The sequence below is a fragment of the Dipodomys merriami genome, unplaced genomic scaffold (assembly GCF_024711535.1).
Source record: "Dipodomys merriami isolate MVZ:Mamm:240054 unplaced genomic scaffold, mDipMer1.0.p SCAF_12, whole genome shotgun sequence".
Classification (NCBI taxonomy): domain Eukaryota; kingdom Metazoa; phylum Chordata; class Mammalia; order Rodentia; family Heteromyidae; genus Dipodomys; species Dipodomys merriami.
Window position 1 is genome coordinate 40,882,670 of NW_027202493.1, and position 26,421 is coordinate 40,909,090.

The window sequence follows — 26,421 nt, forward strand, 5'->3', positions numbered from 1 at the left end:
CAAGCCCGCCAGAAAACAGCAGCTCTGCGCCCACCAGGCTGGTCCCTGGTGGTCACTCCACCCCTCAGCATCTCCACCCTGCAGCTGTGCAGGGGTGATCCGAGGCTCTCCTTCATCCCGCCACCCTCCTGCCGTTCCCTTGCCTCTTCGGCTTCCTTTGCTCCTGAGGAGAAAAGAAGACCTGTAGGCGTTGGCTTAAAATCCTTGGGCACTGGGAAAATTTAAATGGAGGCATGGCTGAAGGAATAGAGTGCCAGCCATGAGCAAAAAAGCCAAGCAAGCGCATAAGGCCCTGAGTTCAAGCCCCAGTACTGGCCACACACACACATACACACACGCACATGCGCACACACACACACACACACACACACACATCTTGCTTTCCCAGGGCAGCCGTGGCTCACACCCGTGACCCTGTACAAGGATCACAGTTCAAAGCCATGCTGAGCTCTTCTAGTAACTAGCAAAAACCTGGAGGTACAGGTGTGGCTCAAGTGGTAGAGTAGCAGCTTTGAGTGAAAAAGCCAAGTGAAAGCAGAAGGCCTGAATTCAAGCCTAGTTCCCCCACACAAAAAGAGAGAGATTTCACTGCCAAGCCTCTTTTTACCACGGACTAGGAGTTCAGCCTTGGAGCTAGTGATTCAACCCACCCCATCCCTCCCCATCCCTCCCCAACACCTCTTTTTCTCCATCCCAGGGAGCAATATCTTCTTTTTAGTATTATTGTTATAATTCAAGGGACAGAGTGTCCAAATAGGATGGTCTATTGTGGAGTTGCTGCGTGGAGAATGCTGGCCGCATTCTTTCCAATCTTCCCGTCGTCCAGGCCTGTATCTGCTGAAAGTTCTCCAGACTTTCATCACCTCTGCCAGCTGTGTCACCCACGGTCATTTTGTGTTTGCCCTGCTCTGTAGGAATTTCCTGGTAGAGACTGAAGCCTGGAGACTCCCAACTCTTTTCTTTTATATTTTTAGGATTCTCTAAGGAACCAGCATGCTAATTAATCTGAGGTGAAATGAAATCGTTGAATGGCCTGTGTTTTAATTTTATTTTGTTTTTCATGATAAGACCTTATATATCCTGTTTGCATTGCGTGTCTGTTTGGCCTTCAAATCTCCCAGCTTGTAACTTTTGTTGTTCTGATCTCCTATGGAATTAAACAGAGCAGTTACATGCCTATTGAAACACACATAATATGTATCCACAGCAAACTACTCATTTACTCATTTAAAACAAACAACAACTCCAACGGTTGATTTTTCACATAAAAATCTTACCGGATTTTTTTTTCACCCTCGATCACTAGCTTGGTAAAGTATTACTGTATACAATAGCAATGCCCCAGAATAGTCCTAGAGCTGGACTATTTAGATTGCTTTCTCATCCATCCATCCATCCATCCATCCATTCATTGTCATGACTGGGGCTTGAACTCAGGGACTGGGCACTGTCCCTTGGCTTTTTTGCTCAAGGCTGGTGCTCTACCACTTGAACCATAGCTCCACTTCTGTCTTTTTGGTGGTGAATTGGAGATAGGAGTTTCATGGACTTTTCTGCCTAGGCTGGCATCTTCAGACCTCAGTCTCCTGAATAGCTAGGAATACAGGCACGAGCCACTGGGGCACCTGGCTCTTTCTCTCATGTTTTTGGGTTTTTCCCCCCCCCCCCGCCTTTGCCTGAGTTTTCTTTTGACTTTAGGAGCTCTGCCCAAAGGGAGAGAATTAGATCAGAAGTTTGGCTCTGCCTCCTGTTGACAAGTCTGCATCTCTATCTGAAAAGTCCCATTTTATCTGAAGTGCCACATCCCCAGGAGGTCCTAGGTTTCTCTGGGTTGGATGTTAACCCAAAGCTTTGCAGAATGCCCATGAGATACACACCAGGCTTTGGGGGGGAACGAAGACAGGAGGAGGATCTTTGATTAATATAGGCAAAGATCCTCCTTCCTGTGATAACGGAAAAACAAAAAGCCCACAAACTGACCTCCAGCGATTGACATTGCGGGCCTGGTGTCTAAGTACAGTGGGGGTTGAGTCAGGTCCCAGACAGCATGAAGGATTTGAGGAAAGGGTGGTATCCCTCACTGAGATGGTCAGCATTGCCTGGACTGAGGGTGCTGGTTTACCTAGCATCCTGTATCATTGAGTCTAGCGCCACCTGCTGCCGGGACCTCAGTCAGCGCACACCAGTGATGCGGGACTGGGGCAGGCAGGTAGAACCTTACTCTCTGCTTTCCCTCCAGGCTCCTGGAGCATTGCCGAAAGCACAAGTACCTGTCCAGCTCTGGCGAAGTCTTCGCCCTCCTGGTCAGCAGCCTGTTGGAGAATCTCTTGGACTACAGAACCATCCTCATTCATGATGAGAGCAAGGAGCACCGCATGAGCTGCACCGTCAATGTGCTGGTATGTTCTGAACCTGCATGCATATAGACACACAGACAGGCAGGCAGATACAAATAGATACAGCCTTGTCTGTGCCTTCCCATCTCCTCCATGGCTGTCTGGAGCTCAGCCCCAGGTCCTTCTCACAGATTCGGGGAACCTGGGGCCTTTATGGAGTCTGTGTCCTGCTGAGGTGAATGCAAACAGCTTTGGCCTTAGATGCTAGCAGCTAAGCTATGGACCTGGAGGATAAATTTGGGAGTAAGACTGGAAACTGCCTCCTAAGCATCCATCCAGCTCCTTCCATCGACCGTCCTCAGCCCCATCTCCCATCTTGCTTCTGTGTGGTTGCTTTACTGTTGAAATTGAAACACGGAGAGAAATTCGTACAAGATGAGTCAGTGCAGTTCTCCTGAGAGCAGAATCATCTGGTCTTACCTACATGAACTGGGACCATAGGTCATAGACCATAGGCCTCAGCGATACAGTGACCAGTGAGTTCCTCCCCACTGAAAACCAAGGCCCTGTCACTACTTGACTCCTCCAAAACCAGGCTAGCAGGCACTGTGTAGGTGAGTTATGGTATGGGTCCTTTAGAGGGTCTCCCACGTTTCTTAGAAGCATGATCCTTCAAGGGAAAAAGAAAGTTCTTCAATTTATCTTCCTTACAACCCAGCACTTCCTTTTCTTATGGGGGAATCTCCCTTTGGAGGAGGTGACACGCTTGAACAGCAATGGTTGTACTTTGGCCATTTTTATAGCCAGCTTATTGACAGGCATTCATTTACATTGGAATTTTGTGACCCTTTCTTGGCAGAATTTCTATAAAGAGAAGAAGCGGGAAGACATTTATATAAGGTAAGCTGGAGGAAATGTCTTATGTTCGCTCTTTATATCATGGTGCCATGTGACATCTTCTTTCAGCAAGCAAATACTCGCCTGCCCAAGCCACTCTTGGTGTATTGAGAAGATGCCTCAAAGTGAGTGAGGCACACAGCATCCGAGATGCAGAGAGTCTGCTCTTTAGACAGATAGCAAATGAGCACACGTGAGGGAGCGGATAAATGGGGCCATGTCAGGGCTCACGGTGGGATAGGGGACTTCCATCAGGTAGTCAGAAGAGGCTCACAAGGAAAATCAATCCACCACGACGTCTTGGCCTGGGGTCTGTGAGTCCCTAAACAGCTAGATTGTACACCAGTGGAGGGAGAGGATCCCTGGCTTTCAGGCACTTCCCAAAGAGGACTGAGACCTAAAAAGAAAAATATAAACACATCTGCCTTGAAGGGAGAGTGGAAGGTACACTGGAGCCAGAAAGCCACCGGGCAGGAGATGTTCAGTGAGCTGAGGAAACAGGAAGAAAGGGAGTCTTTCGCCTCAGAGAGGTGTTCCTATGCATTAGCACTTCCAGGGGCGGGGCAGGGAGCTGGCCTGGAGCTGATCTTGGGATGGGCTGAGTGCAGGATCACTTCCGGCCCCCACAGCTCCTCCGTCTGCCCTTCTTACCAGATACCTGTACAAGCTCCGAGACTTGCACCGAGACTGTGAGAACTACACAGAGGCCGCCTGCACCCTCCTCTTACACGCCGAGCTTCTGCAGGTGAGCGTTCAGCACAGCTGGCCGGCCCGGGCAGACCCAGTGTGCTCCGTCACAGTTCCCCCCTTGGGGACTGAGTTTCACCTGCTTCTTGATGCCAACAGGGAAGAACTTTGCTTAAGGCAAGAACGTTTTCTTGCCTCTGCAATAGCTCTTTTTCCTTATCATGTATTTGCACATGGATGGGAAGTAAAGTACAACCCAAGGGCCTCTTTCAATTGACATTCTAATTAAGGAGATAAAATACATATTGATTGATAAGTAGCCATCAGTAAAACTACTATAGAAATACTTTCCTGTTTATACTCTCTCCATAAGTAAAATTACACCACGGTATGATATAAACACATCTGTATGTTCCTGAGTGCCAGATAATTAAGTACGTTTTTCCCCCCTTTGGAGCTGGTCACGTGAGTGAATATGTGAATATAATTTTGGTGCTTATTAAACAATATGAAACAACAGTAGAAAGGAGTCAAGTTACAGGCATTTGTTTCCCTGACTTGCTTTTATTGGTCTCAATATTGATTGCATTCGTCCTTGATAATTAGTGAATGCATTGTGTTAACCCCAGTGCTGAATGGGTTTCTGTTTTTCAGTGGTCTGACAAGCCCTGCATGCCTTACCTGCTCCAGAGGGACACTTACTATGTGGGGACCCAGCAAGAGCTGAAAGAGAAACTCTACCAAGAAATCATATCTTACTTTGACAAAGGCAAGGTGAGTTGTGGCTTATTTGCTAAGGCGATCAAACTATCCCAGCCTAACTGCACCCCCCTCACTGCCAGCTGTGCCATATTTCTGGATGATTTGGGGTGCTTTTCTAGCTTACATCTTCCAATAACCCTCATTACAATTAGAGAGAGCTTTTCTCTGTCTTATAAGAAATCGAGGCCCACATGAAAAGTATATTTGTTGGTATTTTTGTTTGTTTTTGGTTTCTTCACCCTTTATGTTCCTAAAAATAATGGAAGACTTCAAAGCGCTTTTGGTCATGTAGATTTGTCTATTGGTGTTTATACTTGTAGAAGTAAAAGCAGAAAAATAGTCAGTTTTACCCATCAGCTTTTGTGTTTGTGTACTGGTACTTGCTGAGCTTTCTTTCTCATAGCTGGCACTCTAACACTTGAGCCAGGCCTCTAGCTCCAGCATTTGTCTGGTTAATTGGAGATAAGAGTCTCAAGGTCTTTGCTGCCTGGGCTGGCTTTGAACTGTGATCCTCTAGATCTCAGCCTCCTGAGTAGCTAGATCCCAAGAGTGTGATACTGATGCTTCCTTCTATTAGTACTTTCTTCTACATCACAATGACACACCTATTACCTATGAACATAAATCATTTATCGATTTCAAAAATGACTGTTTTTGCCAAAGCACTGGTGAAATACATGGGTCTCAAAATACCATCTGAGTCAGAAGTTGCTCACCTGCTTCTGTATGCACGCCACTGTAATACTGCAGGTCACGTGGCCTTTGGAAAATGCCACTGTTATATTCATGAGAGACTGGATGGACTAAGACAAGTAAGGTGGGGAGGGGTGTGATGGTCACTGAAACTTCATGGACCCCTAAGTGGGTCTCTGGGGCCCTCCAGGGCCAGGACCACCTGTGGAGACCACCGTGCCACCAGCATGCTTTCCCTTCCATTATGGGATGAGGCACCCTGGCTGCTCCTGCACCGGAGCGCACAGCTGCTGGCTGCCAGTGGTCTGGCTGATAACACATGGCCCATTGCATGGCCGTCTCTGACATCCTGGGTCACTAGCAAAAGATGATCTTAGATGATTTCATGTTACGATGCCATCTGAAGCACTCAGGCTGCACAGGTACACCTGTGGCTGCCCATACAACTGCTAATGACGCTGGAGCAGGGAACGGCCAGGTATAATAGTGCAAAGGAAACGCCAGAGCCACCCGAAGGCCCCATCCGAGAAGGTGGTGTGGGTGAAGTGTGTCAAATTCCACACCACCGTGCCATTAAATGGCACTTTTTCTTTCGTAGTACTGGGGCTTGAACTCAGCTCCTCAGGCTTGCTCGGAAGGCACACAACTGCATGAGCCACGTCTCCAGCTCCCTTTGCCTTAACTACGTTTCATACCACCTCATGGGGTTTTTGTTTTGTTTTTTGGCCTGGTGGGCCTACACCTAGAGCTTCCTACATCCACCTTCTAGATTGCCGGGCTAAGAGGTGCACACCACTGCACCCATCTTTATTTGTTGAGATGAGGTCTCCCCAATCTGAAACATGTCTGGTTCCATACCTTCCAAATAAGGGATATGTCGGGTTCATTTGATCAAGGGGTGAAGCAGGTGAGCCTGCAGGGGAGTAGCAGCTGCAGGGAGTCAAGGCCTACAGGGAATTCATGAGCTGCGGAAGAGTAGCAGTGCTCCAGGCGCTCCCTGGAGCCTTAGCAGGGGGTCAGTGACTCCTGTGCTCCCTCCTCACCCTGCTTCCCTTCTACAGATGTGGGAGAAAGCCATCAAGCTGAGCAAAGAACTGGCAGAGACCTACGAGAGCAAGGTGTTCGACTACGAGGGCCTGGGCAGCCTCCTGGTGAGTGTGGGCCGCAGGCAGCTCAGCCAGGTGCTGGTGGAAGGCCGGGCCCCTGTGCTCTCCCCAGCGCAGAAGCGAACCTTGCTTCTATTTAAAAATAGACAAGGTGTGGTCCCAAAGCCTTGATTATGGATCTCCAGGTCATCTGCCCCAGAAGGCTTGGGACTGAAAAGGGACATGCCTGGGGGGGGGGGGGGACCCAAAGACTTGGAGAACGGAGGCCTGCCCTGCGCAGCTGGCTCTCCTCAACAAGCCTCAGGGTCCCTGCCCCCCTGGTTCCTCCACGCACCCCAGTGCACTGTGCACTGTGCGTGTCTTGGAGCTGTCAGTGATGCTTTTCTGCGGGCTTCCTCCTTTCCCTGATGGCGCTCAGTGTCTCCACCTCCACATGCCCAGCCTGTGTAGGGAGCCCGACTATAGTCTCTGCTCTGCTGTTTAAAAACAAGGAATTAACAATCCTCACTGCTCAGGAGGCTGAGATCTGGGGATTGTGGTTTGAAACCAGCTCAGGCAGGAAAATCTGTGAGACTCTTATCTCTAACCTGTGAAAAGCTGGAAGTAGAGCTCTGGCTCAAGTGGCAGCCCTCTACCAGGGCTAGCTAGTCTTAAGTTAAAAAAAAAAAAAAAAGCTAAGGAAAAGTTCTTAGGACCTGAGTTCAAGCTCCAGGAGTGGCACCGAAAAGCATAAATAAATAAAAGAAACCTCTGGAAGCCGTACACTGCCTCCTGGCACAGAGGAAGTCACGGTGACTCCCTTCTGCAGCCTCTTGGTCATGGGCCACTTTCCAAACACCTTTCCTCTTTGTTTTTGTGTTACTTGTTCACCAGCAAAGCTAACTGGGCTGATCTGTTTCTTTCTGTTCACTCTCCTCCACCCCCACCCCCACTTCACCCCCAACTGTGTCCTTGTTACCTCCCAATGCAGTGTCTTGTTTTGTTTGGCAGAAAAAGCGAGCTTCGTTTTATGAGAACATCATCAAGGCCATGCGGCCGCAGCCGGAGTACTTCGCCGTGGGCTACTACGGGCTGGGCTTTCCCGCCTTCCTGCGGGTGAGGAGCCCACCGGGCCGGGCTGGGCAGGGGGTCAGTGCTGATCCAGATGGCCGGGGTGTGTTTGCAGCTGATGGTCCCACCCTCCATGTGGGAGGTCGGGGCGGAAGGCTGCATCCTGAATTCTGGCCTCTCACCCTACAACCCTGGACACCGCTGGGATTCTGGAAGTTTCTTTGTTACATGACTCCCCAGGTGGCTGGAGGAAAGGGATGGTAGCCAAGAAGCTGTTCTTCTTTCTCCAACATGGCTGCAGGGTGACTTTGGCTTTATGGATTGAAAACTAGAACTCTCTGCTCCTACAAAAGGCAGAGTGATCAGAGAAAGACCAAGAGGCCATCCTGAAAGGGTTTAGGCCATTATATTGTTTCATTCAGAACAGTCTACTGAAGAATCTGTCTGCACCAGTTTCAAGGAAGGTGCTGGAAATACCCTGCACTTACAGTTGCACAACTCCTTGCCCGCTGGTGTTTACAAGTTAATTGGGGGGAAAGGTCCATAATTACACATAAATGTAAAGTGTAAACCATAATCAAAAAAGGTGTCTTGTGCCATGGAGCTGTACCAGCCTGTAGCCAGGAAATCTTTAACTCTTTGCTTCCCAAAAATCTTTGAGACGTTCTCATCATCACCAAAGATGGCGTCCATCCGCCAGCTGGGAAAAGAGTTAAACAAAGTCTACTCCATCCACCTGATGGAGTACTACTCAGTAATAGAAAAAGAACAAAGTGAGGCTTTGAGTTACAATGGCTTCCTCCATCTCTACAAGTCTAGGTTTTCCATCCTCCTCTTCCTACTTAATGACTTCTCTTGCCATCTCTGATTTGCAGAATAAAATCTTCATCTACCGGGGGAAGGAGTATGAGAGGCGAGAAGACTTCAGCCTGAGGCTGCTCACCCAGTTCCCCAATGCCGAGAAGATGAGCAGTACCACACCCCCTGGCGATGACATCAAGTCCTCCCCGAAGCAGTGCATCCTTGCCTGGAGAGCATGGTCTCCAGCGGGGCATGAGGAGCTGGCTGTCTGCCCTTCCCTGGCCCATCACTCAGTTCCTGTTCAGGGGAAATCCTAGGTCCCTCCTTGAAGTCCTCCGAGAAGCGATCATAAATGAGTGTTGAAAGTAAAGGGCTATTGTTATAGCTAAATAAGAAACTTGAGAGCAGAGCTTTCCTCTTCTTCTTTTGCCACTCTGTTATAGACTTTGAAACCCTGGTATCTGCAAGGGAATTGGCTATAGAATCTCTTCCTCTACCCCACCCCAACCATGCCACGGATTCCAAAATCCACAGATGCTCAAGTTCCTTATGTAAAATAGTATTGCTCAGCTGGGCACTGTGGCTCTCATCTGTAATCCCAGCCATCAGGAGGCTGAGACTTGAGGATGGCGGTTCAAAGCCAGCCTAGGCATGAGATAGTCTATGAGACTATCTCCAGTTAACCACCAAAGAACTTGTTAGTGGAGCAGTGGCTCAAGTAGTACTGTGCTAGCCTTGAGCAAAAAACTCAGGGGTAGCACCCAGGCCCTGAGTCTAAGCCCTAGGGGACACACACACACACACACACACACACACACACACACACACACACACACACACACACACACACACACACACACACACACACACACACACACACACACACACACACACACACACACACACACACACACACACACACACACACACACACACACACACACACACACACTGCATAGAACTTGCACCCCCACCCTATATACCGATAAAATCTCCAATAGAATATAGAGATCATACAAGTAGTTACTGGTTACCATTTTAGGGAATAATGACAAGGAAAAAACTCAATGCATGTTCAATTCAGATATAACTATACACATATATAATTGCATGATCTATATTGCATTGTATCTATACATACCTGTACATTTGTTGAAACCATTTCTGACCGCTTATTTCTCACTATTGCATTGATTGCAAAGGATGCCTATTGCATCCTTTGGCCAGGATGGCATCTGACTACAAGTGTCCTACAGTAATCCCTTCCTGCCTTTGGGAGGCATCAGGCAGTGTGGTGTAGTCTGGGCATCAGAAGGGATGCCTGGTACCTGTGCTGTTTCTGGCAGCGATGTAGAAGCACTGCAAGACCAGTATCTTCTTTTCCTTAACAAGCTCTCAGACATGCAGTGTTTCACCGTGAAGCCGGTCATGAGCCTGCCACCCAGCCTCAAGGACAAACCAGTTCCAGAGCAGATCTTAAAGTAAGTAGCTCTTACTTTACACGTGTGTGTGTGTGTGTGTGTGTGTGTGTGTGTGTGTGTGTGTGTGTGTGTGTGTGTGTGTGTGTGTGTGTGTGTGTGTGTGTGTGTGTGTGTGTGTGTGTGTGTGTGTGTGTGTGTACTGGGGCTTGAACTCAGGACCTTTTGCTCTTGCCTGGATTTTTTTTGCTCAAGGACAGCTTTACCACTTAAGCCACACCTCCACTTCTGGCTAGCTGGCTAATTAGAGATAAAAGTCTCACAAATTTTTCTGCCTGGGCTGGCTTTGACCTGAGATCCTCAGATTTCAGTCTCCCTGGTAGGATTATGGGCAGGAGCCACTGGTGTTTATCAAGAAACTTCAGTCTTAGGCATCAGATCCCTAGCTCTTCTTTCCACTTAGAGGACTCACTCACTAGGGTTGGGGATCCCAGAACAGTCTCTTGAGCAGTTAAAAGGCTACAGAGATGGCTTGGTGGGACAGAGCTATGCGAATGAGACCAGGAAGGTGGGCAAGGAAAACCGTCATGGAGAAATAAACATGAGGTTCAGGAGGTACGCCCTTGTGGGGTTGGTGTGGGCACTGTTGGCTCAGAGATGGAGCCATGGTGGACTTCCACACAGGCAGTCCCGGTGCAGGGCAGGGGGGGAGGGTCCATGGAGGCATTGGGGCGCTGTGAGAAGAGGTGCCCCAAGCTTGCTCTCTCCCCGCAGCTACTACCGCGCCAATGAAGTGCAGCAGTTCAGCTACTCCCGGCCCTTCCGGAAGGGGGAAAAGGACCCTGACAATGAGTTCGCTGTGAGTGCACCCCATTTCTCCTCTCAATTGAGGTGCACTGGGAATCCTGCTCAGGCCTCCACCCTCACCAGCACCCATAGCAGAGATGGGGGCCCCCCCGGGAGTCACAAGAGGAGTCACCTGCCTGGAAAACTCCACACTGGGGCTCCAGAAATGGCTCTGGGCCTTCTTTCGACTTGATCTTGACCAACATCATTTTCCACCCCCGGGACCTTTGGAACACAAGGGCCTAGCTGGGTGATCCTGGGGAGCCCGAAGCACTCAGAATCTTCACGTCTTGTGTGGAAACAGGCCCTGTGGGGATGGAGCCTCGCTTTCCCCAGCCAGAGCAGCTCTGCCAAATCCCACATCTCATCTTCTGTCTTCCTTCCTGCCCCAGACCATGTGGATTGAGCGGACCACGTACACCACGGCCTATAGCTTTCCTGGGATTCTCAAGTGGTTCGAAGTCAAGCAGATCTCAACGGTGAGTCATCTGAAATTATAAATCAGAAAGGAAGGGACAAAAAACAAAACAAAACAAAACTCAGCTTTCTGTCTGCAAATATAATAGCAGCCTTTGTACACAGAGCTTGGCCAGACTTCTTAGGCTAACTTGGTGTTTTTCAAAGGAGGAATAAAAGGCACGCTTGTACACCAGTCGATGTTTCAACACCGACTGTGAAGGTCACCACAGTGAATGAGTCTTTGATGGCCCCAGGGGCTTCGTCTCCCCCACAATCTGACGGCAGCCAGCCTCGTTGCTGCAATGCTTGTAGGGGTGTCGTGTCCTTCACCTCGTCTCTCCCACAGCCTGCTGTTCCCTCCTGGGATTCTCAACTCATCATCCCCCCTCCTACCTCCCCCAGTCCTCCTGGCTCTTCCCCCTTGGCCGCTGCCCATCCTATTATTTGCTGAATGTGTAACATAGCCAGCCCTGACTGCCGTGTTTCTCGCCCTCATCCACCCCTGCTTGAGGCCATCTGGAAAGCCTCCCATCGCCCCCATGCCTTCACCTTCTCAGCCCGAGTTCCTGTCTGCCTCTGGGTATGAATCCCATCATGAAAACACCACCATTATGTGTGTTCTGTCATGTTCACATTCCCGCCTTGCCCCCCTCCTGCTGGGTCCTATAGCACTGGGCTGGCCTCCACTCCCTCCCTTCACCAGGCTCCACCTGTCTCCCTTCGTTTGCTCCCATCCTAAGAGGATGTATACTGGAACTTCCGTGCTGTTTCAGCCCTCTGTGACAGATAGAGTCTTGTTCTCTGCTTCAGATGTCTTCTAGCCACTTCTGAACCCAACCAGCTTCCACCAAGTGGCCTTCTCGGCAAAGCCGTCTCTGGAACACCCAAGCTGGGTTACATGCCCTTGGTCTGTGCCTTGTCACAACCTGGGCACATTTCAGACCCACCATGTTTGAATGTCCTGAGTTCCCAGTAAGGCCATAAACAACCCACAGCCTGAGTGATAGTGGGCCCCTGCATCCACAGCACCACCCCAAAGGCTCAAACAAGGCAGCCTTAGCCAGCCTGACTGACTGTGACTAAGTAGTGAGGGCTAGGATGGCTGTAGCCAGTGAGCATGGGCAGACTTTGTCACCATTCCCTGAGCAATACAATCTAACTGCAGCTTCCATAGTATTTATAGTGTACTAGGTTCTGTAATGATGAAACTAGTCAGGGAGATACTGATATAGATATAGATATAGATGCAAATTGTATGCCAAATTATGAGCACTCACAAATTTTGGTATGCTTGGGGTCTTGGAAGCAACCTCCACCAGATGGTGAGTGATGGTGGTATATCTTAATCATTTCTGTAACTGTAGTGCCTAACATGGTACTCAACATAAACTGGGTATAAAAAGGTGTTCAGAGCCGGGCACTGATGGCTCATGCTTGTGATCCTAGCCACCCTGGAGACTGAAATCTGAGGATCACACAACAAAGTCAGCCCAGGCTGACTGAGAGACTTATCTCCAGTTAACCAGCAAACAGCCAGAACTGGAGGCATGGCTCAAATGGTAGAGCACCAGCTGTGAGCAGAAAAAGACAAGGAAGATTTAGCCCCCGTACTAGCGCATGCGCGCGCACACACACACACACACACACACACACACACACACACACACACACACACACACACACACACACACACACACACACACACACACACACACACACACACACAGATATTCACAAAGATTTCCCCAGGTGTGTTAGTGGCTCACACCTGTAATTCTCGCTACACAGGAGGCTGAGATCTGAAGGTCCACAGCACAAAATCAGCTTGGGCAGGAAAGTTTGCGAGATTCTTATCTCCTGGTAACCATCTAAAAGTCAGAAGTAGAGTTGTGGCCCAAAGTGGTAGAGTGCTAACCTTGAGCAAAAAAGCTCAGGAACAGCACCCAGGCCTTCAGTTCAAGTCCCACAACTGACAAAGCAACAAAAAAGATTTCTTCCTGGGCTATGCATGTAGTTCAGCATTCGAGGGCTACCATAGCATATATGAGGCCCTGGTATGCAAGGGAAGGAGGAGGTTTCTTTAATGTGAGCTAAAGTTTGATAGATTCCATAGCATAATTTCTGGTTGGTTTGGTGGTACTGGGGTTTGAACTCAGGTCCCTGTGCTTGCTAGGCAGGCACTCTTACCAATGAGCCACACCTCCAGGCCTTAGGCACATTTTCTGGATTGAGTCTTTAGGAATGAACTCTGGAATACCCCATGGGGCTGACAATGGGCCAAACCAAGGAGGTGGTTTTTCCAGACACCTGGTTTTGAAGACATTGCCTAGGAGGAAATGACCTCTAAGGCTATATCCTACATAGGGATGATTTCCATCCCAGCTCAGCCTGAAGATCCGAATCCACCTGTCGTCTCTGACTTTGGGTCAGCACAGAATCTATCCTAAGGTACCCTGTACTTGGCTGCACACAGGCCTCTGAGACCACTAGCTTCTCCTCACCAAGGAGGCAGAGAACGTTCACCGTAGACACTGCTGGCCGTGTGAGAGTGTCTCTTCTCTTCACCTGTCATGGCGCGCCACAAAACTATCTGAGGAAACTTTGCCTGAGGAACACAACTCTGATGTGTTTGTTCTCACATTTTTTGTGGAATCTTTGCCAGCAGGAGACATCCTTCCACCTGCTCAGGCCATTTGTTTTTGTGCCTTGGACTCAGGATCTCTGACTCATGCTTAGCTTTTTTGCTTGAGGCTGGTGATTTACTGCTTGAGCCACAGCTCTACTGCTGAGTATGCTGATTAATTAGATTCCTTTGCCTGGGATGGCTTTTGTTGTTAGTGGTCGTGATGGTCATGGGGTTTGAACTCAGGACCCAGGAGCTGTCCCTGAGCTCTTTCACTGAAGGCTAGCACTCTACCACTTTGAGCATAGCGCCACTTCCAGTTTTCTGTTTGTTCATTGGGGAAAAGAGTCTAGCAGACTTTCCTGTCCAGGCTGACTTTGAACCGTGATCTCAGCCTCCTGAGTAGCTAGGATTACAAGCGTAAGCCACCCTGCCCTGCTAAGGTTATTTTAAATCGCTCACTTTGTATCAAAGCAGCATTGCTGCAGAAAAGCAAGCTAATTTAGACTAGGAGAATGTCAGTCCAGTGGCCTGAGGGGAATGCTTACATTTGCTGCCGCCCCTGCTGTGGGCAGGGCTCACGCATCCACGTCCCTGTGCTCCTCCTCCAGGAGGAAATCAGCCCCTTGGAGAATGCCATAGAAACCATGGAGCTGACCAACGAGCGGATCAGCAACTGTGTGCAGCAGCACACGTGGGACCGGTCGCTCTCCGTGCACCCGCTGTCCATGCTGCTCAGTGGTATCGTGGACCCCGCCGTCATGGGGGGATTCTCCAACTACGAGAAGGTGAGCACCCTACCCCACCCCCACCCGAGCCACGGCCTCCGCCGAGCCTTAGCGCAGCTGAGAAATCTGTTTCCTGTTCTGTGCTCTGTTGGGTGTTTCTTTGTTTGTTTTCATTGCTCTGCTCAGTGAATGAAATCATCAATAACTTCTTCCCTCCCCTAGCTCCCATGTGGTCCTCTCTGTAAAGCTGATGTTGGGAATTCACGTTGAGTTTTTGATTCCCCCGTGATGGGCCCCAGTGGTAGGATTGAGCATTGATTGGTGAGCATGGTTTTGTCAGGAAATCATAAATACAGCCAGCACACACTCTCCTCAGAATGCCTTCACCTCTACACCCCATTTTGTCTCCAATATAACCTTTTGGATAGATGATTACTGAAAAAGTGCAGGTATTAATACAGTAGGAAACAAATGCACAGCAGTTCATAGCATGTGGAAGACAGGAAAACCACCAGTCACGTCAGCCTCTTCGTGAGATCTTTTGTTGCCAGGCTGGGATAGAACCCAGGGCCTTCCCCATGTTAGCCAAGTGCTTAACCATTGAGCTACACCGCTGGCTCTCACGTTTAATATCTGTACACGTGATTATTAACCTTTAGATATTGTTGCTTGATCTTTTCTTCCTTCTTTGGGAAATCTGTTTTTCACTGGACGATGCTTTGTGAATGATTTTATTTTATTTTATTTGGGTCCAGTCGTGGGGCCTGAACTCTGGGCCTGAGCATTGTCCCTCAGCTCTTCAGCTCAAGGCTAGCACTCTACCACTTGAGCCAGAGCGCCACTTCCGGCTTTTTTCTTGCTTATGTGGTGCTGAGGAATCGAACCCAGGGCCTCAGGCATGCAAGGCAAGCGCTCTACCACTGAGCCACCTTCCCAGCCCTGTGGATGATTTTATTGTATTAGCACACGTGTGCTCACATATGTGGATTGGTGATTGCTGACAATGAACTCTGGCAAGGGATGTTCATGATCCCAGAGAGACCACTGGTTAGTGGTGCTCTTCAGTCACCCGCCGTGGAGCAGGACTGCCCAGGAAAGGAATGCATATGTAGTTAGACACGGCTGGTATGTGAGAACTGAAGACCTATTTCACCTTTCCAGACCTCTTGTGTCACTGTGAAGACCAAGTGCAGGGAAGAGGGGAAGGGGGGTGCATTCCTAATGAATATCTCCTCTGCTCTAGGCCTTTTTCACAGAAAAGTACTTACAGGCGCATCCTGAAGACCAGGAAAAGGTGGAGCTGCTCAAGAGACTCATAGCATTACAGGTACACAGAGCATTCGAGGTGTGCAGGGTACTGCAGGTGTGTACAGCATTGCAATGTGCAGAGCATCGCAGGTGCAGTGTTGCAGGTGTGTGATGCGTGCCTTGCACTCCATGGGCAGCCACAGCGCTTGGCTCCATGATACTCTCCAGGCAGGGCTGTATCTGCATGGCCTGATGTGGACACCCTAGCCATGGTCCTATTGGACAGAAACTGACTGTTACCCAGAGCCTCCCCAGAGCTGAGATGAATGTGCATAAGAAACTGGTTTCACGGCCTCTATTTCATGGACAGTGGTAGAAAGTACAGCCATTAACTCTCAGGCCCATCCCTTGCTGATCTACAGAAACAGCCGGAGTTGGGTGGGATCAGCCCCAGCTCTCGCCAGCCTTTCCTGGGTGGTGCTGGGTCCACTTGTGTCCTCACGTAGCCTTCCCTCAGTGGGGAAGTGGTGTTGGTATCCCATAGTAGCCCCTACCGGCTAACCTGTCCTGCCTCTGCCCTGCCCCGACTCCCCCTTCTCCTGAGCTGCCCGCCATCCCTGCTCTGCCCATCCCCGCAGATGCCCCTGCTCACCGAGGGGATCCGCATCCATGGGGAGAAGCTGACGGAGCAGCTCAAGCCTCTGCACGACCGCTTGTCCTCCTGCTTCCGGGAACTCAAGGAGAAAGTAGAGAAGCTCTACGGGGTCATCACACTGGTAAGCTGCGTCCGAATCGACCTCAGCGGTTCCCAGGCCCCTGTTTCCCTTTGATGACCTTGGCCGGCTTTCCCAGCCACAGCAGAGGCATAGCAAGGAAGAGCATGGAAATAGAGGCAGGAGAGAGACACACAGAGACACAAAGAGAAATGAGAATGTGACTGTCTTCTTCTGCCTTTGCCTTTCTTTTTCTGTATGGTTTATTTTTATGCCAGAATTGGGGCTTAAACTCAGGGCCTAGGCCCTGTTCCCTGGGCTGTTGTGCTCTGCCGCTTGAGCTATAAGCTTCATCCCCATTGAAAAATTTCATAAGACTCCATCTCCAGTTAATCAGCAGAAAGCCAGGCTGAATACCAGCTGAGCCAGGAAGCTAATCCAGCACAAAGCCCTGAGTTCAAATCAGTGCACACCACTTCACTTCTGGTTTTTTGGTGGCTCATTAGAGATAAGAGTCTCATAGCCTTTCCTACCCAGGCTGATTTGAACCGCGATCCTCAGATCTCGGCCTCCTGAGTAGCTAGGATGACAGGCGTGAGCCGCCAGCGCCTGGCTTCGTTTCTTTTTTCTTTTTTCTTTTTTTAATTGAACAAACTGGGCATCTGCGTCAAATCCTCCAGACCGCCTCACCCCAAGCGGCCGTGTGTTTTACAGCCATCCAACCTGACGGGGAGGAAGCAAAGCCGCACGGGCTCCCTCCTGCTGCCCTACATCATGTCCTCCACTCTGCGGAGACTGTCTGTCACCTCCATGGCCTCCTCCGTGGCCTCCACCTCCTCCAACTCCTCGGAAAACACCTCTTCCAGGCCAGGATCTGATGGGTAAGGTTGCACCTGTACTCTCCTGGGGAGGAGGGGGAGGCTGGTTATTACTTGTTATGTTTGCCTGGGTCACCAAAGGGACACATGGTCATTCCCCAGGAGAAAAGCCCCAAATCAGGCTCACTGTGGATCATACCTATAATCCCAGCTGTTCAGGAGGCTCAAATCCATAGATTTGTGGTTCAGGCCAGCTGCGGCGGAAAAGTCCATAAGACTCCATCTCCACTTAATCAGCAGAACACCAGGCTAGAGATGTGGCTTGAGTAGTCGAATACCAGCTGAGAGAGCAAGCTAAACCAGCACACAGGCCCAAGTTCAAGCCTTAGTGCTGAGGATAAGAAAAAGCAGCTACTGCAAATTCAAAATGAAATCTCGGGATCCTACTACCTTCTCACAGACATTGAGACCCCTTGCCCTTGTAGGCACCCACCGAACTTTTCATCCTTTCTATTGTTTGAAATATGTTTTATCATTTGTATTTATTGCATGAATTAATGATATAATCATGTGATATGAAATCTCACGGGTAGAAAATATCCCTCCCTCCCTTCTTTTTCTCCTTCCTCCCTCCCCCCTTTCCTATCTTCTTTCATTTCTTCCTTCCTTTATTCTTTTCTTCTTTCCTTCTTTCCTTTTGTGCATTTGATAGTCTCATTTCTGTACATCCTACCCCAGGATGTTTGTTCACTAGCAACTGATTATTAGAAATTCAGGTAAAGCTGGCCTGGGGGAGGCCTGGTCCTGATCCTTGGCAGTCAGTTTCCCCCACCCTGTGACCCCTGTGGGTGACTTTCCTTCTCCTTCCTGGCTCACAGGTCAATCCTGGAGCCCCTTTTTGAGCGCAGGGCCTCATCAGGTGCCAGAGTTGAAGACGTCGCCCTCAGAGAGGACGGTGAGAACCGAATCAGCAGGTTCAAGAGAAAAGACTGGAATCTGAGCAAGTCTCAGGTCATTGCAGAGAAAGCTCCAGAGCCGGAACTGATGGTAAAACGAGCGAGCAAACAAATACAGAGATAAGCAAAATAAGGGAGGGAGTGAAGGAAAGGGAGGGGAGGGAAGAAAAGGAAAAAGGAAGAGACGGGAGAGGGGGGCAAGCCATGAAGGGGTGCCTATGGGGAGCCAGGCCTCCCAGAAGCCAGCCTCACCAGCGTGTGGTGGAGCCAGGTCACAGGCAGTGGGTAGAAATGCGTGCTGGAGAATTTCGTGTCTCTAAATCACTAGTGGCCACAGTGAAAACAGGTGTCACCTCATGAACTCGTGGTTCCGTGAGTCAGCCCAAGCATGATTGTTTTTCTTCCTTTTTTAACTCATAAAGGATAGTTTGTCCAACCATGAGCCACATCAATTTGTTAAAGAGTGGCAAGGGCAATGTTTTCCTGGGCAGTGAAGATGGCTTATTTCCCACTTAAACGACGCTGCAGCCAGCCAAAAGAGCTTCTGTGGGTGGGTCAGAGTGATGCCCAGTTCGGGTGTCTGCCAGGGTGCCCACCGGAGGATAAAGTGGTGACCTTTAAAAGTGATTCCTGACACTCAGCCCTGTGCAGATTCCTCTAGCGCTGTCCAGAGCGTTGTTGATCTCACCCTTGCTCCCTGTCAGAATGCTTTAATCTAGTTTCCTCTCGGCTCACTAGAGTCCAGCCAGAAAAGTACCGAGGCCCAAGAGTCTCCAGCTGGTGGACAGTCGGCTGACACCCTTTCCTAGCTGCTCTCCTCCTCCTCCCTCCACGCCCTTGAGCCCACCTCCGCTCACGCCCAAAGCTACCAGGACCCTAAGTAAGTTATCTTGTGCCTCTTACGTTCTTACGTTATTGTTGTTTAATGAAATCTGGGCACGTTTTTAACCAAACCCACCACATAAAACACCAGACTGTTGTAAAGTTGATTCAGTTCAGGGAATACTAGAAGTTCCCGAGGTTGGGCAGGGCCTCTGGGTGCAGGATGGACTGTTAAATGTCTCATAGACAGGCAAAGAATGCACCTGGTCCCTTCACAGCTGCAAAGGGATAGATGAGGAACGTGAAGGCCGAAACAGGTCAGGGTAAAGTAACTTTGGAACCAACTCTTGAGTGGTGAGACCTGTAAAAGGGCAGGAAAAAAGCTTTAATGCCATATCTTACAAGGCAGTGAGACATGGAACTACTGTTATGCAAGTGCTTGAGACAAATGAGAAAGACCCCGTAGCCCAGAGCCTTAAGGGAAGTCCATCTACCAGTGCTTAATGGGACACAGGATGGCCTGAGAGCCAGGCATGGCTGGGATGATTTCTGGGTGGATATGGGTATTTCCCTGAGTGGCATATCAGACTACAGAAAAATACCCTCAGTCCCAGAAAACGTTCTCATGTTCAGCTTACTAGTTTGAAGACAAATGGACAAAAAAGGAATATTTTGGGGGACACAGAAATGGAAGAGCAAAGGGTGAACAAATGCACCAGTGGTACTCACTAGACACTGTGGAAACTGGATTGTACAACTTTTTGGGTGGGGGAGAGAGAGCGAGGGAAGGGGTGACATTGTCCAAAAGGAAATGGGCTCATTACCTGATTTACATAACTGTCACCCCTCTGTACATCACCTTCATAATAATAATCTTAAAAACAGAATTTTCAGTTGGGAACTTGTTGGGAAGCGTTTGGGTGAGTGAAGGGTGGGGTAAGAGGCCCTCTCTCCATCACTGAAACCATAGAAACGCGCTCCAGCCATTTGATTGGCCAGCCTGGTTCAGGTGCCCTGTGGCCAGCATTGCTTCTCTCCGCTTCCCTTCCTGTGTCATTTCCAGGTTCCCCATCCTTGCAGACAGAAAGACTGGTGACTTCTGCCCCCCCTCCACCTCCCCCCAAAAGCAAGCCCTATGAGAACAGCCAGAGGAACTCTGCTGAGGTAGGAGCCTGCCCCGGGGTGTGGTTGTCCCATGTGTGGGGGCCCCAGGGGTGGGCGCAGAGCCCTCCCCCAGGAGCACAGCAGTCCCAGCACAGGATTCCCGGCTGTCAATCACGGAGGCTGACCCTCGTCCATCCCTAAGAGCTAGAGACTGGTGAAAGCTGTTCACGCCGCCCATGGAAGACGCATCCTCTGCCCCTCACACTGGGCTGCAGTGGGGTCTAGTGTCTGGATTCACACCCAGAATTCACTTCTGAGTGGAGTGCAAGGCAGTCATGCTGGGGAGCCCTCTGATGGCTGGCTGGCTGGCTAGCTTCCTTCCTTCCTTCCTTCCTTCCTTTCTTCCTTCCTTCCTTCCTTCCTTCCTTCCTTCCTTCCTTCCTTCCTTCCTTCCTTCCTTCCTTCCTTCCTCAATTACGGACTGATGACTGCTAGGCATATGCCAGGTGTTCAGGTGTGTGTGTGTGCATGTGTGTACGTGTGAGTGCATGTGTTTACGTGTGTGTTTCTGATCAGCTCAAGGGAAACCAGGAGTACAAATGCAAATCTCTCTCTCTCTCTCTCTCTCTCTCTCTCTCTCTCTCTCTCTCTCTCTCTCACACACACACACACATACACACACACACACACACACACACACTTTTTTTTAACCTTATATAGCAATTCAAAGCCAAAGCAGAGTTTGGAAACTGAGGGAGGGCAGGGGGAGGAGAGGACCCCCTTCTAAAGGCATGTGTCTGCTCCCCAGATCGCACCCCCACTGCCTGTCCGCAGAGAAGCCAGAGCCCCGCCCCCACCCCCTCCCAAAGCAAGGAAATCCGGCCTGGGGCCTTCGGAGCCGGGAGCGCAGTGAGGACCCATCCGTCCATATTTCTGCACCCTCCATTGCCTTGGACAGACACTGCCAGACAGCCGGTCTCTGGAGAGTGGCTGCTTAGAGGGCCAGGACACTGCTTAGCAGGTCACAACCACTTTTGTTCTTTCAAAAGCTGCAGTAGAGGCTTGGGGCCGTGCTCCTGGCCTCCAGTATGCCTGGGATTCCAGAGCTGCTTGTGCATGCATGCTCGCCAGGCCAGCTCATCTTCGCCGTGATTCCACTGCAGACGTGGAGGCCCGTTAGTGCAGTGGGGGGGAGCACAGCTCAGGAGCCAACTTCCGGGTGGAGTCTGAGTTTGGCTGCGGAAGAATAAGGCCGGATCTGCTTGCTCTTCTCCCACGCACAGCCCAGTGCCACGCACGCAGTGTGGTAGAAGTGGCTGGCCTCAGGCGCACTCTGGGAGCCGACAGCTGCTGTGTCTGCAGTGCCCACCGCTTGCAGGTGTGATCCACACTCCACGTGAACGGTGTTGCTCCTGACCAGAGATTCCTTCGAAGCTCTTTTGCACACGGACTTTCTGCTCCTCTTCCCGCCCTGGGGCTCACGTCCCTGGCTGGATGGGACCGCGGTGCCCAGTTCTCCAGCTCTGTTCCATCGTCTTTGCAATGATGCAGCAGCCCGAGTCTGCTGCCTGATCTCACCCTGGAGAATGCAGTGTTTCCTTTTGATTATTTATTCTTCTTGATCATGGAGTTAATTTGATTACTAATGGTACTAATGTCAGTGGGTCTGTCAGAATGATAACTGGAGTGATTTGGAGGACCAAATAGAATACACATACCAAAACCCCAGGGAGCTTAAAGGCCACATAGAAGACTCCTTGTAAAAAGAAGTCGAAGCTGAACACGAGAAGTGGTGCTCTTGTATCTTACTAATAACTAGCTTGCTAGCTGTCCCCTGATGACACATCCACCTGGAAGAAATCTCTGATAAGGTCTTTAATACCTAGCCCTATTGGACAGGATTTGAAATGTCCCAGTTATTTTGGTAGTGTTTCGATGTTGGTGGCAAGCTCAGGCGGGAGGTAGAGGAGAAGATGCTGAAGGGTCTCCCCCAAGACCTCTCCCAAAGTCCTTTCCCCCCATATCCGAGAGCGCAGAGAGAGATTTCAGGTGATGAGGACCTGCATTGGGCTGCCAGCCTCTTAGTTCGTGTGCATCATCAGCCACCGTGTTCATCGCAAGGACCAACAAAACCAAAGCCTGTGAGACAAGCCCCACCACCACTGCAGAATGTAGCGTACACATTCTAGAAGAGTTATGGAAATGCTTATTCTTTGCCCTCAGGAGAGCCTCCAATGTGATGAAAAATAACAACAAAACATGGGCTTTCAATTTTTAAACCCACTTATCTCAAATTCCAGTGTTTGGCAGACTCCTGCAGAGCACCGGAGTCCTCTGAGCATTCGCTCTGTCACTCTGGAAAGCGTGGATGGTCCTGCCGCACAGGATCCTAGGAGGCTCACAGGACTTGCGAGTTGGGCCTCTCTTCTCTCTGAGAGGCCTGGGTATGGTGTAGAATACCCTAAGGACATTATTGATACTATTTCTTTTTATTCCACATAATGAGGAGTGTGTGTGCAGATTAGTTCTGTACCTACAGCCCTTCTCCAAAACAGGGCATTAGGGGGCATGTCTTACATGGTAATTTATGAGGAGAGAAAATGTTAATAAGGTTGGGAGTGGATCTTAAAGGGAAAGCACTAAGGCCTGCAGAGCAAAATGGGGGCAACAGAGGCAGATGGGAGACCCTGGTGTTCTCTGAGCAGATCTGCCAGTGCCCAGATGAATTCTTTTATGATTCCCTCTCCAAATTACTGGTGTGTGTGTGTGGGGGGGGAGATAGCTCTTTACTTCCAGAAGCCAGGAAGGGCTTGTCAGTATGAGATTGCAGAGAGACTGGATGATCCGCTTCTTTGGCAAGTTTGCGGAGTAGAAGAGTCACATGTTTGACAAAAAGTCATACATAAGGCCAGCCCTGGAGTCAAAGGGGAAGACAGCAAAGATCACGTTTGGAATAAAAGAGAAAGGAGAAAAGGGGTGGAACTGGCCTTTATTTTTCCTTATTGGGAGCTCTGGAGACTGAGCCCTTCAAAATTGTTATAGGCTCTGTAAGGATTGTTCTATAGTTTATTTCTCTCCCTCTTCATCCGGATGACTTGTCTTGCCTTGAGACTGCTTTTTTGAAGATCATTTCTATCCAGTATGTACTAAGTTCTTACTGAGATCCCGGGACACAGGACTAAGCTCTCAGCATGCAGCAAGTCGATGTTCAATGCAAATAGCAGACCATTCCTAGCCGTGTGCTATAGGATTGGACAGGGTATTCAGCTAAAACTGTGGCCCAAACTCAGGGTGCTGGGCCACAGTTCTCCCCCACTCTTTTGGCTTCCCTCCTAGACCCCAGAGTTTCAGTCATGCTCTCCTGCCAGGGAAGCTCACTGCAAACTCAGAAGAAAACAGTGTGGAGCGGGATTTGTGAGACTCAGAATAAAACAGTGTGGAGCGGGATTTGTGAGAGCAACCTACCTTTGTTAACTCTTTATCTCCCCCAGGTAGCGGGGCAACTTCTTATTGTAAAACAGAGATGGGCCATTCCCACAGTTCAGGGCACAAATATTAGAGGTACCCGTGTCACAGACACAAACAAGACTCTTCCTGCCACCCCAGGAGGTGTCCACAGGTGTGGGGCACTGTGTTGTGAAAGATTTTATTTAGAAGGACCCACAAGTTTGTGCCTTTTTCTTCACTCAGGTATTACGCAAGGGGGAGAGATACCCCTCATACCACCATACATAATAATAACTATAAAGTTATGTACCTTCCAGAAAGTCCATATTATCCCATATCCTGTGCAGCTTAGCTCCTTTTCATTCTAAGTGAACCAAAATGAAGGCAACTTAGGAGGAAACTTCTGTACTAAAACTTTGAGGTCCACATACTGGAACCCTCCCCCTCTCCTTTTATTTTTAAATCCCAACTTGGTGCTTTGACCTTTGACTCTTAACTTTTGACATATGCTTTGATTTTTTTTTCTTTTAAACACCAAATGATTCAGACTGGGGATGTAGCTCAGTAGTAGAGTAGTTGTTTAGTAGGTTCAAGGCCTTGGGTTACATCCCCAAGACTACCAAAAAAAAAAACCCACCAAAAAACAGATTTATGAACATTGAAATAATGGTTCTTGTGTACATTGTTGAAATGTTGACACAAATTACCATAATTCTCTGTAGAATCTTGTTAACAAAGCCATGGCTGTAATTGTCTTCAGATTTTATCAGCCTGGCCTACTGTGTGACTTCTGTTTCTATATAAGAGTCATACTGTCTTTCCCTGTGTCATTTGGGGAGTTGATAAACATTGCTTCCTTAGAAGTCTACAAAGATAAGTTGGAAAAATGTTTCCTGGCTGGATTCAGAGTTAAGCCATCAGTTCTAACATATAAGTAGAAGAGCTTGCCTTTCTGATGAATGATTCCAGGTGGATTTTCAAGCTCAGCCAAAGCTAATCTCCTATACATGCTGCCCAAACTCATCTCTCAGTCACCCTTTGTGAGCTGTTCATCCAAACTTGGTGAAAAACTCCTTTGCTATGATTTTGTAACGAGTTGGGGTTCGTGCACAGACGATTAGGTGCTGTGCATTGAAGTAGAAGAGTTTTGTTCAGATTTGCTGTTATTTATTTTTTAAATTAAAAATGGAAATGTATTTTAAAGTTTATTATGTGTTTAGTTTTGTCATTACTCTTAATGAATTGAAATCATGAATGTTGTAATAGGTCCTTTATTGACACCTTCTTCAAAACCCATCCCCCGAGAAGCCCAGGAGCTCCTTCACTACAGCCCTGTGCCTTGCGTCTTGACCTGTGGGGTCCTCGTGTCATCTCGTCAGGGAACTAATAAAAATGCAAACTGCTTGCTTCTTTCTTGCCTTTCCTATCCATGCAATTGGTATCAGAACCCCCAGCTTTCTGACGAGAATTCATTTAGTATGAAGCAAGCCTGCCTTCCCCCGGCTCCCCTGGTGGCTCTCCTCTATAATCTTAAAACTACTCAGAAGGCTGAGAGCTGAGGATTGCGACTGGAAGCCAGACTGGCAGCTAAGTCTGTGAGACTCTATTCCAATTAGCAACTAAAGAGCTGGAAATGGAGCTGTGGCTCAAGTGGTAGAGCGCCAGCCTCAAGCACAAAACTCAGGGACAGTGTCCAGGCCCTGAGTTCAAGCCCCAAGACTGGCACAATAAATAAACAACTATAAAAAAGTAAAAGTAAGCCTGTCTTGTTCCTGGAATCATTATATGTGGTTCTGACCAAGTGTGGTTAAGTAGATGATAAATATTTTGAAAACAATAACTTTTAAGTTCCTGCATGTGCAGTTCAGCGGTGTGGACAGGTGCTCAGCCTGGCCTGGGTTACCATTAGTCTTGTTTTAATACTTGTGTGATCTTCTGCTTCTCTGTCCTTACCTCTGAAAACCTGCTTCCCCAGGGAGCAAACGGTGTTCCCTCTCAGCCCCCAAAGCAAGGCAAAGTGACCACACTGCACAGAAGTGACCAAGTGAACTGGGACTCGGGAAGGCACGATGTGAGAAACCAGAATTGTGAGCATGCATGGGGCTTTGTGTGCGAGGTCGTGTGTCATGAGCACGCACAGGGCTTTGTGTCCAAGGTCCAGCATCATGAGATGTTCAGTGTTCCCACCACGGTGGTCTCTGTGAAACCACACACCCGTGGACACCTAGCCTCCGTGTACAAAGGTTCTGTTGTTCATCACAGATAAAGGCAGAAGTAAAGGAGAGAAATTAAGAGGATCTAGCTAGGCCCAGAGGATCTGTTACTCTGTAAAAGCAATAATGCTCCACGCATAATTAGGCAAGTGCTTGTTAAAAGTTGCAGGCGCCCCTCCCCCCCCCCAAGACCAAGTGAAAGTGAACGCATGAGCCTGGGACCTAGGATTCCCACTGAGAAACCCTCCTCTCCTCCACCATCGGGATCGCCCCAGGCTGGGAGCTCCTGCGGGAATTCTTGGCTATTTCTAGCTCTACAATGCTAAAAACTATTATGAAAAGGATCCGCCTATTTTCACGCCATTCTTTTTTGCTACTTGATAATGTAAGGCCACAGACATTGGTGAATGCATCACACAAAGTACATCATTTTTGTAGGTTTGCTCACTTTTTTTTTTTTTAAGGCTGCAGACTTCAAGTAACATGGATGAGGCCTTCCAATCGAAGGGATGGATCCAGTGCTCAAAGTCCATGGATCGAGTGCTCCTGAGTGCAAACTCTGCTGAGTTGCAGGCCCCTACATAGATTCTATCAGAAGCCATAACAGCAGTGTCAATCAGCCGGGCAGGATCTTATTCACTTGAGCTCCGCAGCTACCTCCAAAGAAACTTCTCCAGAGAGGAGATGTGCCCGT

General features: G+C 49.2%; 1 protein-coding gene across 2 annotated transcripts in view; it reads left to right on the forward strand.

Moving 5' to 3' along the window:
- Dock5 (dedicator of cytokinesis 5) overlaps window positions 1–24,722 on the forward strand; it is a 145,213-nt gene extending 120,491 nt beyond the window's left edge. For both annotated transcript variants that reach the window (XM_070016684.1, XM_070016685.1), the window contains exons 35-52: window positions 2,240–2,399; window positions 3,196–3,236; window positions 3,888–3,978; window positions 4,575–4,694; window positions 6,437–6,526; window positions 7,472–7,576; window positions 8,407–8,548; window positions 9,732–9,813; window positions 10,525–10,609; window positions 10,989–11,075; window positions 14,290–14,466; window positions 15,650–15,733; window positions 16,293–16,430; window positions 17,082–17,248; window positions 18,064–18,232; window positions 18,880–19,021; window positions 20,027–20,127; window positions 20,876–24,722. In XM_070016684.1, coding sequence (XP_069872785.1) covers window positions 2,240–2,399; window positions 3,196–3,236; window positions 3,888–3,978; window positions 4,575–4,694; window positions 6,437–6,526; window positions 7,472–7,576; window positions 8,407–8,548; window positions 9,732–9,813; window positions 10,525–10,609; window positions 10,989–11,075; window positions 14,290–14,466; window positions 15,650–15,733; window positions 16,293–16,430; window positions 17,082–17,248; window positions 18,064–18,232; window positions 18,880–19,021; window positions 20,027–20,127; window positions 20,876–20,980 — 2,086 coding nt within the window. In that variant the 3' untranslated portion in view covers window positions 20,981–24,722. The remainder of the gene's footprint in view (window positions 1–2,239; window positions 2,400–3,195; window positions 3,237–3,887; window positions 3,979–4,574; window positions 4,695–6,436; window positions 6,527–7,471; window positions 7,577–8,406; window positions 8,549–9,731; window positions 9,814–10,524; window positions 10,610–10,988; window positions 11,076–14,289; window positions 14,467–15,649; window positions 15,734–16,292; window positions 16,431–17,081; window positions 17,249–18,063; window positions 18,233–18,879; window positions 19,022–20,026; window positions 20,128–20,875) is intronic.
- Window positions 24,723–26,421: the final 1,699 nt, after the last annotated feature.